Source organism: Bemisia tabaci, chromosome 9 (assembly GCF_918797505.1).
Source record: "Bemisia tabaci chromosome 9, PGI_BMITA_v3".
NCBI lineage: Eukaryota > Metazoa > Arthropoda > Insecta > Hemiptera > Aleyrodidae > Bemisia > Bemisia tabaci.
In genome coordinates this window covers 10369312-10383636 of record NC_092801.1, presented here as the reverse complement: position 1 = coordinate 10383636, position 14325 = coordinate 10369312, and the positions used below count along the sequence as shown (strand labels likewise).

Below are 14325 nucleotides of genomic sequence, written 5' to 3'. Positions count from 1 at the left end.
CATAGTTTCACTGAATCTTAAATGAATAAGGTGAATCTCAGAACTATGCTTAGTATTGCAGGCTTTGATGTTCATGACTTCACAATATTTTTCATTTCATGGTAGATTTGTGACCTGAAAGAAACTAAACTCTTTTAAACCACCAACAGTATCTTTTATTACTGGTCTAGGTTATAAAAATTTGAATGACAACTATAACAAAGATGGATAGCTACTCAATCCTCACTTCTCTATAAAAGTTTTACAGATTATGGTATGGTTTGATTACATAAGGATGCCCCTTTTGGGCGGAACATTACAATAGAGCCAACAGAGTGATTATTTACTAGTCTCATCAGTTAACATTAATAGATAAGGGCTGATTTTTCCTCAGCGGGCCGATTATTGAAACTTAAACCAGCCCGATAAGACATCGAATTGTGATATATTGCATGGTTGAGATAGGGCTATGTCTTGTCATTTCGGGCTGACATAGTTTCAATAATCGGGCCGCAGGAAAGCAGCTCGCATCTGTTAAGTCTGATACATTGATAAACAAGAGAAGTAAATACTCGAAATTAGGGTGCAGGAGGATAGGATCAAAGGGTTTCTGCGATTTTACAATTTTACATACAAATGGAATATTTTGAGGAGCTGCTTAGAAATGAGAACCTTGACTTATTTTTGTAACAACACGTGAGTACACACTTCATCATCTTCTGCTGCTAATTGTCTTTATTTTCCTGTGACTCTTCTCAGAGGGTAGGTATGAATTCTCTGGAGGTCTGACTCTTTTGAAACACTCGAAGAATCATTAGCTCATTAAAGTTCATCTAGCAGGTATGATTTTTAACCGCAACAGGAAGCACTTTTCCCGTTTTCTTAATCTACGTTATACTAAGTATTTCTTGTAACATGGCAATTGTTTATCAAATTTCCTGATACATAATATTCAATGCATGAAGCGCATATGAACAACACCTGAGAAAGTACAAACACTTTAAATCTGTAGTTTCCTCGAACTGCAAAATCTAGACAAACTCCCAAAAGTCGAAAACATGAAATAGGATAGGAAACAGAAGTAATGAACTGGTCTCATTGACAGTAGCAACACAATTTGGGATAGAAACACTTAACACCTTTACACAATGGGCAGATGAAATTCCCCTGATATTATTTGCTTTGATCAAATAAATTACTTTCAAATCTCCATTCATTTAAATTTTTTACATTATTTCATCAAGACAATGTAGTACAGAAAAGCTCAATTATAACTTTCAAGTTCAATGAATATATTTATCAGCTTTTTCCACTGCACAAGTCAAATCGATACACTTATCTTGATGCTGTGTAAATCTCAAGGTGAATGTACATGGAAAGGGCGCAAATAATATATGAAACAAATTTTGCTACAGTACTGTTTCACTTTGAAATGCCAAAAAACAAATCTATTACGCCTGGAAGTGGATTTTAGCTACTATCCGTAGTATCTCTTCTGTAAGCCGATTGTTTGCAAACGCAAAAATGAACCATTCAGTTTGACGAATGAAAAGCAATTTTTGGATTCTGCATTTTGTCATAGCTTTGTTTCAGGATTTACAAGAGAAATTCTACGAGGAGAAACAGGTAGATACCTCTAAGCGTAATTGATCCATTTTTTGCCAATATTTTTAAAGTATGCGTGAAACCAGTGTTTGTTGCCTTTCAGTGTCGATTTACCTACAGAACAAGCTCCAAACATGGCCTAAATGAATTAAGGGAAATATTTCAGGGGTACACAGGATGATAGGAAACGTACTTGATCGGGAAATTATTCAGTAATCGTACATGAAGTAAAAAATCAATGTGCTTTGTGGTCATGTGGCCACTCCTCTGACGTAAGGGCCTGGGTATCTCTATTACTACAGAAGCCCTGAAAAGTGTAGATTTATAAAGAGCTCAGGGCTCATGTGAAAATTAAGATGCGCCCTTACCTCAGAGGGCGACGACATGTTGCCCACTCTCTATAAATCGCCCTTCAAAACTATTTACAATAATGAAAAATTATGCTGGCACTGATAAAGACAATATCTGAATAGAGCAGAAAAGTTTGCTAACAATCAAATAAAGCCCTATTTGATAGCAAGAGGTAGTTCAACTGATTTCTCTTCTAGAAGAAGGAAATCATCATCTTAGCCCCAGTCGGTTGAATTTTGAACCTTCCTTCATGAAAATTCACAAGAAATTTGAAATCATTTATCAGGTTGGAATGCAAAAACTTGGAAGGAGCAAAAACTCTGAAATGGAGGGAGAAATTTTCTTTAAATTAGAGGGAGACAAAAAAGAAAACCCAAGTAGGGATACAGGTTCCACGCGGGATCTTGAGAAAATTCCTCCTTTTTTTCAGCAAATGTGCTATTATCTTATTGAAAGGTTGATTAGACTGTAATTGCATTACAAAACTTCTTACATTGCAGAAGTTTGAGGGAAAATACCGACCAAAATAACTTCTGACATTGATTGAACTTTGACAGTTCTTTACTTTAGTTTCACTGGGTAAGACTCACGCTCACTTCACACTCTTTTTTTAAGTAATAAGAGGTTAATTAAGTAATAAAAAGCAAATCCCAAAATTTTCGACATTTTCACCTGATAAAAATAAAAATTAGAAAGAACTTGTTCAACGAATTAGAATTAAAAAATTTCTCAGGGAGTATATTAATACTTTGTCCTAAGGAGGCTCCAAAAGTCCTAATCAGCCTAATCAATTTCCATATGAGTAGGTTCATCGTTAAATTTCAAAATAACTAGCATCTAAAAATGCAAATTAGTAATCTCCCTTCAAAGTTCAAAATTTGTAGGGCCAAAAGCGAAAATGACAATTATTTTGACGAAACTTTGCGTAATTCAGTCACAAAAAGACATTTCAATCTTGTTTGTTGAGAATCTTATTGGTTTGACACACACAGATGATCAATACAGATCTAATTTACAAATACGCTGAGGATTTGATCAAAAGTGAAAGCAAATAAGTTTTGAGTTAAATAAAAAGAAGAAAAACAATTCTTTCAACCTGACCAAGCAAAAATTTCAACTGCAGCATTTTTAACCTTCTTCCTGAATTTCCACCCACACAGCAGAATTTTCAACAACATCTTGAAGACTATCAACATACAGTAAAAAATTAACAATGAATCCTTTAGGAGAAATATTAACAAAAATAACTTAGCTACTAATCTAAACATACATAATAGACAGGCCTCCTTCAGGTAGAGGTATGAGTCAACTTTGAACTACATAATGAATTTTATTATCCAATACTATCGGAGCCTTATGGTCCGTTCAGTAGGAACGCAGATATTGACTTGCCAGAAGATACCTTATTTCCACATCTAAGATTTACCACGGAAAGACTGAGAGTTTTGAGCACCCTTGATGCTCCATTTTTCCCAGAAAATGCCCGAGATTTCAGAAGAATGGAATTGTATACACAAATTTATGAAAGCCGTATCGGGCTTGAAAAGAAAAATATTTAAATCCACATACTTAACCTGCCTAAGTAGAGCTTCTGGAGTTGCTTAGATGCTGTGGCAGCATCTAGCAAATCTCACCGTTATTCAAATTAAATGGTAGTTTTGGCTGGTCAGCTCATTGTTTTTTGGTATGTTTTTCATGAATTTCACATAACAATAGCCAAACAGACACCACCTAATACCCTTTTGCTAGACCAGCAAAACAGCACAGGAATGAAGTCGTACGCTGGTTACCTCCGAAATCCAATCAATTTTTTTTCCCCCGGAGTTTTATTGATTGGCAAACTGTTTTTATCTACAGATCTGGATTTTTCCTTAGAAATTTTGAAACCACCTTGTGACGCACACACATCTAAAGAAAATCCTTTGGAGCATTTCAATTTTTGAGAGCCCTCTTTCAGTTGTTGAACATTCCTAGTCCTAAAACTGTTCTGAAAGATATCAACTTACTTAATATTTGACTTCAGATTGAGCATGAGGCCATTGATACAAAACATTTGGAAAACAAGGCAAGGAAAAAGTTAGAAACTAATTGAAATTTGATGCTAAATTATGCTGAGAATAGGTAACTTTAAAAAAGTTCCTCACCCTGAAGAGTACTCTCTCCGCTAAACAATTTTTTTAGAGTCAAATTTTCACCGACTTACTTAGAATCTACATGACGTTAATAAAAGCCATCTGCATCTCAAAATATTTCTTAAAATTTAAGAACATCAGACTGAATCTGCTTAAGAAACATTTTTTAGAGGGACTTAGAGGAAATCAAAGGATCAATCACAATCTTTGAGTTACATCAAGTCAGGGACATCGGGCAAAAATAAGAATCCAGAGTTCATAAACACTTACAGGCATGACTTAATTACACTGACAAGGAAGGGAGGACGATACTCAAAGGCTTTAGAGCCAAAATTTCAAAATTAAATCTTAGTTCTGGGTTGCTATCAAAAAAGAAGATCTTTCCATGGCCTCTTACAATTCATTTCAAGAGAGAAAAATTGGCTATAAAAATCTGGCAAACCTTGAAAAAGGTTTACTTACAAAAATGTATACAAATATTAAACTTTTATCAGTTTTGTTAGGATGCCCTGAAGATTTTATGATGTTCCTTGTGTTGTTCAGGTTGCTAGAGACTCAATTAATTAGACTTACTGATAACAATTTTTCCTACTTGATTCTTACGAAGTCCCTTTCCATATCATGAAGTTCCTCTCAGAGCAAGCCTGTTTTAATGAGGTCATAAGTCTCCTAGGGTATCCAAAAAATTGTAAAAGATTATATAGTCAAAATTTGTACCCTGATAATAGCAAAGTTTGCCGGGTAACAGAGACCTGGCTGAACGGTACGATTTAAGCACCTACAGAGGGTCTCATAACGTTCTCAATGATCATTCATGGCCTTACTTAAAAAAAGCATTTCTCAATTTCAAAGAGAATTTGATAAAAGATGACTTGGTTAAGTTCAGTCTAAATTCAGAATTTGTGGTTGAAACGAGCTTGTGACTGCCTGACGACCATTACTATGACTGATTTACAAACTCTGGTAGAGCAAAGTTAAAGCAGTTACCATCGAACTAGGTCTTTGAACTCTGGATGAACGCTTATCCGTTTGATCGTTTCGTAACCTAGGATGATTGAGAAACTGAACATGGTGGACTGAATGAGTCGTGCTGAAAGACCTTTGGAAAAAATGCGTATTCCCTCTTCCTTCCACAGATTTCTTGAGGTAGTCAACATTGAATTAGTCCTTTGTACCTGGAGATCATACAAATTAATTCAGTTACAACAGAGTACATTGTAAGGTTCAAGAACTCAGATATTTGGAGTTTTGAAAGTTACATTGGGAATTTTTAAGCTTGAACTATTTTTGTGACTAATATTGTAATTTTGGATGGCAAAAGAGGCCCCTCAGGTTATCCAAATTACACGCACTGAATTAAAAGCCCCCTTGTAGAAAGAGAGAATGTCTCTGTCTTTTAAGAGAACCGCAACTAAAAACCCAAATAAGCCAGTTACGTGTAGTTATGGTGTCGGTGCCTCAACCGGGATGTGCTGTGTTACCAATTGCTGGAGGATAGGTGACTTGCCTGGACGTGGCTACCGCCACGCATAATCTTTATATACATTCGCTATGCACTTGTTAGAATTGTGTCCAAAATTTTCTAATCAAATGCATATATGAATTAATCAAAAAAAAAATGTGCAATTTACCTCCAGAAAGGAACCTGAGATTTTGAGATGTTGTGTTTCAAACGCCATACACAAATTGCTCTGATACACTTGTTAGCTGAAGAATTTCTGATTGTCTTTGCTCATTCTTGTGGTAAATGCGTTTTGTAAGTTATTTGACGACAGAAATGCAACTTTTCTAATTAACTTCAACAATAGAAGTAGTCAAAATCGCGATGGCTCCACAGGCTTTAACCTAATTTTAAATTCTGTATAAGATACAATGAATTAAATTCTTAGACATTTTTTTCTCTTGTACTCTTAGACCTTCAGCTCAAGAAATTCTTGCTCCTAGCAATTTTGATCTTTAGGAGAGAAATTTTTTTTGAGATCTTCACTTTGCATTTTTAGCGAATCTTCAAAAATAACCCTGAAATCAGGAGAGCCTAGGCTCCGAGGGTCAGGAAAATGTCTACGATCTGATTTGTTATTTCTCTTTATATTATTTGGATGTATTTCTATCCAATAGATTTATGTGCAGGTGAGAAATATAGGGTGTGCTCGTCAGTTCTCTGGCCGCAAGAGTGAATGAGAATAATAAAGCGCCAGTTACGTCAACAGAAATGGATGCGGCTCCTCGTAGTGCGCTTTAACTCATGAGCCCTTCCCACAACGCTCTTGTGCCATGCCTGAGGCTCATATATCCCGTATTCAGTTGGCACATAGTTCTGTTTGCTGAATTTAAAATTCCGCTTTTCCAATTCTTCAAAATGAATCATGCCCACTGACCACATTGTTTCTTATCCAGCTTTCTACAGCACACCCCATATTTCTCACCTGCACATAGTTCTGTTAGATAGAAATACGTCAATTTCATGAATGACTCTCTTAAACCCTTGATCACAGTTATTTTTGTAACATACCTGAAGTCGGGCTCGAATGATGTCCATTGGATTCGTTATCAATGTGGTCGTGAATCCACCCAAAGTTCCTGCTACACACTGTATTAGAAGACGAGACACATGGTCAGGCAGTATTTTATTCATTTCATCTGAAAATTGAACACACGATGTTCCATATTAGATAGTTATTTATCAGTGTACGATTCAATATTCACATAACAGTCACTAGGCCCTGATTTCATCTCAAAATTAAGAACCCTGATTGACGGTCACTTAGGACTGACGCCACTGTCAACAAGTTAAGATTTTCAATTCATAAGGCTCATGTCATTCATTTTGTGTGTCATTAAATTGAGTTGAAATGAGCAAAAAAACAAGATTAGAAATGGATTACACTTTGCAAAAAGGAGCCACTATTTCTGGTCCATTTTAGAAACAACATACATGCCATTGGTTTCCCTATGCAGATATGTGCTTTTATGGGAGAGCCAGAGATGGTGGTTCCTTATTGTTGTTGCAAAATGTAATCCAATTTAAGATTCTTACCAGTTTTTCCTTGCGTCAATATTCTGTGTAATTCCTGAGTTGTCGAATCAGAAAAACACTAAAAAACTAATGATAAAATGGATTGCATGGAGAACTGTTGCCCAAGTGTTATAGATGGAGGGAATTTGGATTATAGGTTAGGTTATTAAAAAGGAATTAAAAGGAAATAGGTTAGGGCAAGTAGGGTTGGTAGCCTGAACTGAATGGGATTAGCCCTTGAGGGCTATTTGAAGCTCAAAAAAAAAAAAAAAAAAAAAAAAAAAAAAAAAAAAAAAAAAAAAAAAAAAGGAACCAGGGGCACTGCAATGTTGCTAAGATTGTGAGACTTCTTTCGTCTTGGAAGAAAAACCTGATTATCCATTAACAGTTTCTACTTTACTTGCTAAAAACTGTAAATTTAAGACAAAAATTACCATGTAAATCTCAAACTTTTTCATGATTTCAGTATTTTAGGTAATTGCAAAGGACGCAGTTGCACAATCTTAGCATCATTGCAATACTTCTGGTTCCTTTTCGCATAATGTAATCCAAATAATTTTGATGAAGTGGCAACTTCTAAGTGGTGAAAAATAAAGGAGATGTAGCACCTCAGTCTTAGTATGCTAAACTTTGGAGAAGAATTTAACTTCACAGAAACTTCTACAAAAAACACATTTCGTCACCTCCACCAAAGTATCACAAGCGCCATGCAACGTTTCAAAATTTCCGCCGCCGATTTATTTCTTTACAGAGAAATTGTTTGTTGAATCTGTTTGAAAATTTCACTGAATTTCATCGGCAGCACAAAGAAAATTCAGTGAAATTTTTGGACAGCTTCATTGACTAATTTCTTTGAAAAAAAAATAAAATGGCAGTGAAAAGTTTAGAACGTCACATGGTGCTTGTTATACTTTGGCCAGAAGGTAACGATGGGCTGAGCAGCTAGAATGTCTGTTTCGTGCAGACTGCATTGTACTCCAGCCTATTTTCTTCTTAAAAAGAAATGTGGATATCTTTCAGATTCTGAGCATCTTGATTATCCCAAAGTATTTTTATCCATAAATAAGAGACTGACCTTGATAGAAGTGATAAAAAGTCCACCAAAGAGCGCTATTGGGTACATAAGTGCAGATGGAAGCAAAGTAGCCCCTGTAGAATCCTCTCATACCATCAGTTTTGTAAATGAACAGTCCGATATCAAGTGTTGTCCGAAATTTGGATTTTGCTGGGTCTATTGTCATTCCGAGGGGGCTTAAAATCATCTGCAAAAGAAGGAGGAGGTTTTAATTTTTTTGATGGATTTAAGAGATGATTTTTGAAATAGATTACTCTGAGTACTTGACACACAAACTGTAAGGATTCTAAAAACTAAATTGAAGAGTTTTGAATCAAACTATCAGAAACTTCTACCTAGCCAAAAGAAACTCTTTCCTTTTGAAATTAGTTGCGAGCAGCTGAGAATTTCTTTGATTAATTAAATTTGAGCATGAAAAGTAAAAACAAGAGCTCATTTAACTATTAACTGTTGACTATTATCCAATGTTGGGTGTGCCATTTTCAAACCGTTGCTTTTTAGTACTTTTTCCATTCCATAAGGCCCTTGCAATCGCTGTTTGGAGGGGATTGCATTTGTTCAAATGACTATAGGCCAAGCAGTAGGAATAAATTTGTTCCATAAAAAGTACAGTCAAGAGTATAAAGTTTCTTGTTTTAAAATTAAAGAAAAATCTAAGGAACACTAAAGAACTGAAAACTTTCATTTTGATTCCACAGAAAGGAAGGGGGGATATCCCCAACAATGACAGCTCTAATTAAATAACAACAGTTTTACTGAATTTTAAACCTAGTTTTTAGTGTAACAGGGTGCTTCGTAAATTTTTTTTATCTCATTGAAAAACTTCGACTAATGAGCTCACACTGAACATTTTAAAACGTAATTGAGGCAGAGTTGGGTGCACGTAATTAAGAAATTACTGAAATTGGCGCGGAAACTCTGACTAGACGCTCGGTCCTCAGAGCTCTCTACCTGAAAAGATAGATCAATCGTCAAGTTATTCGTACGACTGATGATTGATCGAACGTTGCTGATAGACCAAATAATTTCTTGATGACTAAAATTTAATTAAAATTTCTTAATAATGAATTCTTAATAACTTTCCCAACTCTGAATTGAGGTGTTCTATTATTTGGATGATTAGTGATTACCTTCTTTTGAGGTTGTGATTGTTGAGAGACTAGTCCGAGCACCATGAGATGTTGACTAATGACATCGAATGGCACTATGATAGTTTGACTGACTAGGGCAGCAGCTGCACCAGCCGCAAAGGATTTCACAGCATTGGTTGGGTTGTACTGACTCACAGTATACCGGGCACCTTCGTAAGTAGCAATGTAACCAACTCCAGACAATATCTGCACTGAACTCACCCAAAATCCTCGGTAAAGGCCACCGATACCTTCTGACTTATATATTTTACTAAATGCATCTATGAGACCTGAAATAATAAACAGTCTGAGGATAAAACATTGAATTAAATGAGAAATGATGCATGAAATGTGAAATTAAGTACAGGACGTAATACCACCCACGACGTCAAAAAAAAGTAATGGGTCTGTAAAATTTATCGATTCAGTTTTTATAGAATTATATTTGTTTAATTCAAACAATGTTTCAAGTGCTAAAATATTAGCCAAAATTTATGGAAAATTCCGCCTCTTTCAATACAGAATAAACTGTCTGCATGAAGAAGTAATGGTATTTTGGAGGGAAAAAATTAATGCTGCAGCACAGCTACTCTTACTCTAGTGAACTTAATAATAATTATGGACACATGAATGGCAAGAACTGATATGAGGGCTTAAGATTATGCAATAATTGCTCGCTGCCATAACATGCAATTCAAATTTTGTTGCTCAAGAAAAATATCTGTTATTGTTGATAAGTGAATCAACAGTTGGCTTAATGTACAGAGACAGTTGGTGCATAGAGTGAAAGATGAGAGAGCTGAATTACAATGAAAGATGAGCTCATGAACAGAAAAGAGATAACTTTCAAAGGCAGACTAGTTTCAAGGTCTCTTAAAGTTCATAACCTTCGACTAGTCAACATTCCTGAACTTTCACCTGTGACAAACTTTTTGGCAATGGATTGGTAAACAATGTATGAAAGATGTGAGGCATTATAGTGTAAAACCCGTGCATCTGAGTCGGGAGTTGATGATGAAGACTGAATGATGATTTTCTGATGTAACCAGAATCATCAATTGTACAATTTAGGAGGGGCCCTAAGAAATAAGCAAGTTACAGAAAATTACTTACCTCCGTATACTTGGTCATGTTTTTGAAGCTGCAGCCTGGTTTTGATTAGAGTCAAAGGATACAAACTACACCGAACGCTAAATGAGCTGAGCATGCTTAGCGGGAAAAATTTGGTTTTATCCAGCATTTCCCATTCTATGGTTTTTATGTATGATGCTGTGATTTCTTCGGATATTAGCTGCGTCATGTTGGCTTGAAATTCGACGAGTAAGAGGAAAAACTCGGATTATCAGAGAGTCATAAAAAAACATTTCCAAAAGCTCTGAAGTTATCAACTAGTTCTGGCCATCACTAAGAGACATCAAAACAACAAACCATTCTAAAAAAGTTATGTTAACTGAAATTGATAGACAGGAACAGAGACAGAATCAAGAACATGATAAGCTGATTATAATCATATTAATTATTGTTTGAGCACTTATTGTCACGTCATTACAAACACAGTTCATTCACAAAATTATTCAATTTACTGCGAAGCAAAAAATAACATAACCTCTGAAAATGTTTTTGAGTGGTTCACTTATCCATGTATCGAAGTCGAACAGAAGGAACAGACCCGGGAATTTTGTAAACATCAAAAGAGCGCTAAGTTTGAAAATGCGGGCGTGCTCAAGAACACCGCAAAATAAACAAGTCGGTCATTTTGAGTTCACGAATGACGTTTCCAATGCTCATGCTGGGCATTGGATGTTCTCCCAGTAAAGTGTAAAGTCTCCAAATACGTACTTCACTTCAAATTAATTTTTTTAAATTATAAGGGTTCGAAAAAATGAATGATCATTTAGGTATTCCTTTGTAACCACCACAGTCCTTTTCTTTGATTATTGTCCCAGTTTGATTTTTGTTGCCATCTTGAAGTTTTGTGACGTCAGGCGGGTACCACTTTTGCCAGGCGACTACCGAATCTGTAGCGCGCATTTCAAATCTTCGCCTGCTCTCAACAAGATTAGAACAAGATGAGGACGAGAAGCATTGTTTGATAAATGAGATGACGATGAGATATAAATTAGATATAAATGATCCGTCACATTCCTTCCTAGAAATGTGCCTGTTCCAACTGAATTTAGTTTTTTATTTCTGAATGATGAAAGAATCTCAAAGGATCGAAATATGACTAATTACTAGCTCTGTAGCTTGCAAGATAACGCCCTTACCTGAGTTATGAATTTTTCCAGTATCGTTGAAATATAAGTAGAGCACCTAGTAGCGGCACCCAGTGTCACAGTATGTCATACCTATTTGATGTACCTAGGTAATTCTCATCCAAATAAGAGAAGAATAAATATTTACCTTCATTAACACCAAGTAGACGAAAGTTCCACTGTGAACTTAGTTGGCCAATAAAAATGCAAACAATGAAGCAATTATTTTTATTTCCTGACTCCAAATGGTAAGAATTATGGTAAGAACTCTAAGGCATAGTAAAAACTGTATTTATCATTCCTCAATAAATACAAGGTTGACTGTTTGCATGGAAATGATAGTACATTAGTTGGCGGCTTATCTATTATTCTAAACTTCAGATTAAGTTGATGAAGGTAGCAGGTTGTTGTCAGCAAGAGCTGTTGATATGAGTATGTAGTTTAGAATGGTCAATTTTTAATTCTGCCAGAGGAGCATCATTAGTATTTAATACAAAACTCTCAGGGGTCTCTGGATACTATGCCACCTCTTATCAAGAATGTTTATGCTAATTTTGTTGCTATGTGGTGATGGGAGAGATAATTTCAAGATTATTTTGGTAAAAGTCGGACAAATATGAGGATGCCAAGTTTATAAGAAAATCTCACAAACCAAAGTGAACATTGTTTCATGCCTCTGCAATTTTCAGCTTCGGGCTAGGTTCTCGCAAGAAGGTCAGCACAACGCGCTGATCAAACTTTTGTGGAATTTCTTGTTAATTTTAGAATGTGTGCCAAAGTCACAGTAAGTATTCCACAAAAATTGCAAATCTGAAAAATCTAGAAAAATAACAAGTACCTCTCAGCCTCCGCGCAATTCGCACCCCTGCTAATAAATGTTGGAGAATAGAGAACACTTTACCCTCAAAACATTACTCGCACTGAGTTTAAACTAATATGTAATTATATGTGTACGATGGTGGATCTGAGCTGTACTTACTTACCAAACTTTGTTGAGCGAAGTTGTTACTTAGGGGAAATTCATTAACTGCTGCCAAGGATTCACAAACTCTGACCTTGATAAATATTTCCGACATATACTTGAGATACAGTCAGATGTTTGGAATTCTGGACATTCAGTTATTGTTCACATACAAAAGAAATTGACTAACAAATACAACCGTTTTATATTTACATAACTGCTCAACAGAACATACCGACAGTTGTGATTAGTTTCTCGACAGCACTCTGATAGCGGTAGGATAGCTAAAGGATCCCTACCCTGCGGCAAAAATGGAGTTGATTGAAATTTTGATTCACATGGTGCTAATGCTGTCAAGACTCAAGACAAAATTACACTCCACGCACAGTCAAAGAGTATTTTGATAAGTAAGATTATCCATTAAGGAAGTTGCACAAATCACAAATCAAACCGAAGGACACGGACAAACCAAGGAGCCAGCCATAGCCAGCTCAGAAACTCGGCAATTCAGTTTCTCTCACTGCAAAAGGTGGAACCATCCAAAGTACCATCAATGTTAAGTTGAAGGGGTGAATTACTTATTTAAAGAGTGCTAAGTCATTTTGGGACTTTTTCGAAGAGATTTAAAGGAAAAAATTGGAAAATGCTCAACTATAAAATGAACGTAAACAATCCGCCATTGTATCAAAGCTGACGCACAAATGAAACAAGCGCTAAACACAAGGGTAAAAAGTACATACGTAAATTGATTTTGTTTTATAAGGAAAATGGTGAAAAAGTTAGGAAATTCATATTGGAAATTGAAGCTTCAAGATATAAAGAACTTCAGATAATTAATACAGTTTATTTAGAAACGGAGTTAAAGAAGGCAAAGTTAAGGAAACTCAGAAGGAACAGGGTATTTTGTAGGAAAGGGTTGGTAGGTTTAGAATTGAATCGACGTATCGACGTATCGAACAGCGACTATCGGTAGTCTCGAAAAACCCCTGTAAAATACACACTAATACAATAAGCGGTTACATCAGATCTTATGGGAGCGCACTCACACATACAAAAAATCGCTTTTTCAAGCGATTTTTTACAAGAGAACAGAGGAGAATCTCACTAGCGATCGAGATTTTTCGAGATTTTACATTGATTAAATAGCCCAGAGTGAAAGGAAAGTTCTCTCCAGTTGATCACTGGGAGAACAATATTGTTTCATTTTATTGTCCTTCTAGTGATGAAAATTGAAGGAAATACACCTAGAACGATAGACCATTCTTTTGAAATTTTTCCATCTTTTGATAAATTGTGCAGGGTGATAGGTACACTTCAGAGGAATAATCGTATTGTAAAAGATAACCATCGATCATGCAGGCAATTAAAAAATTAGTTTTTGACATACTACGGCATTTAAAAAAAAACCATTATTAGACTCAAGGCTCGATTTTTCAGCCATGCTGGTGAAAATGTTTGCGATAAAAATGTCGCAAACATGCGGGAGTGATTCAAAATGGCATAAGGGGAACATCCCTCGAGACATGGTTGCCATGGTAACTGTTATGTTGACCGTGTTTACAAAGTCTAGTTCCTCAGCTGGCCTCTTAGTTCTACTCAAAGATCATCGAAATGTGTTTCAAAATGAAATTTTTTTACTTCTTTAGATGACACATCGCCTTGGCGTTATTTTCGAAGGCCCTCTTTGACAGAGCGACAGAGTGCGCTCAACATTTGAGCTCGACTGAATTTGAGAATTTATCATGGTGAGTACACTCATTTCGATTCAACATTCTTAATTTACTTACATGAAAATCCCTTTGATTATTTAGATATAGCGGA

General features: G+C 35.8%; 1 protein-coding gene across 1 annotated transcript; it reads right to left on the bottom strand.

The window, feature by feature from the left end:
* Positions 1-132: 132 nt before the first annotated feature.
* LOC109036713 (solute carrier family 25 member 44) lies at positions 133-10892 on the bottom strand. Its single transcript, XM_019051069.2, has 5 exons — positions 10402-10892; positions 9289-9578; positions 8159-8345; positions 6580-6707; positions 133-5242 (listed from the first exon to the last, which is right to left on the bottom strand). Exons 1-5 carry the CDS (start codon positions 10586-10588, stop codon positions 5051-5053), a joined length of 984 nt encoding a protein of 327 aa, XP_018906614.1. The 5' UTR covers positions 10589-10892; the 3' UTR covers positions 133-5050.
* Positions 10893-14325: the final 3433 nt, after the last annotated feature.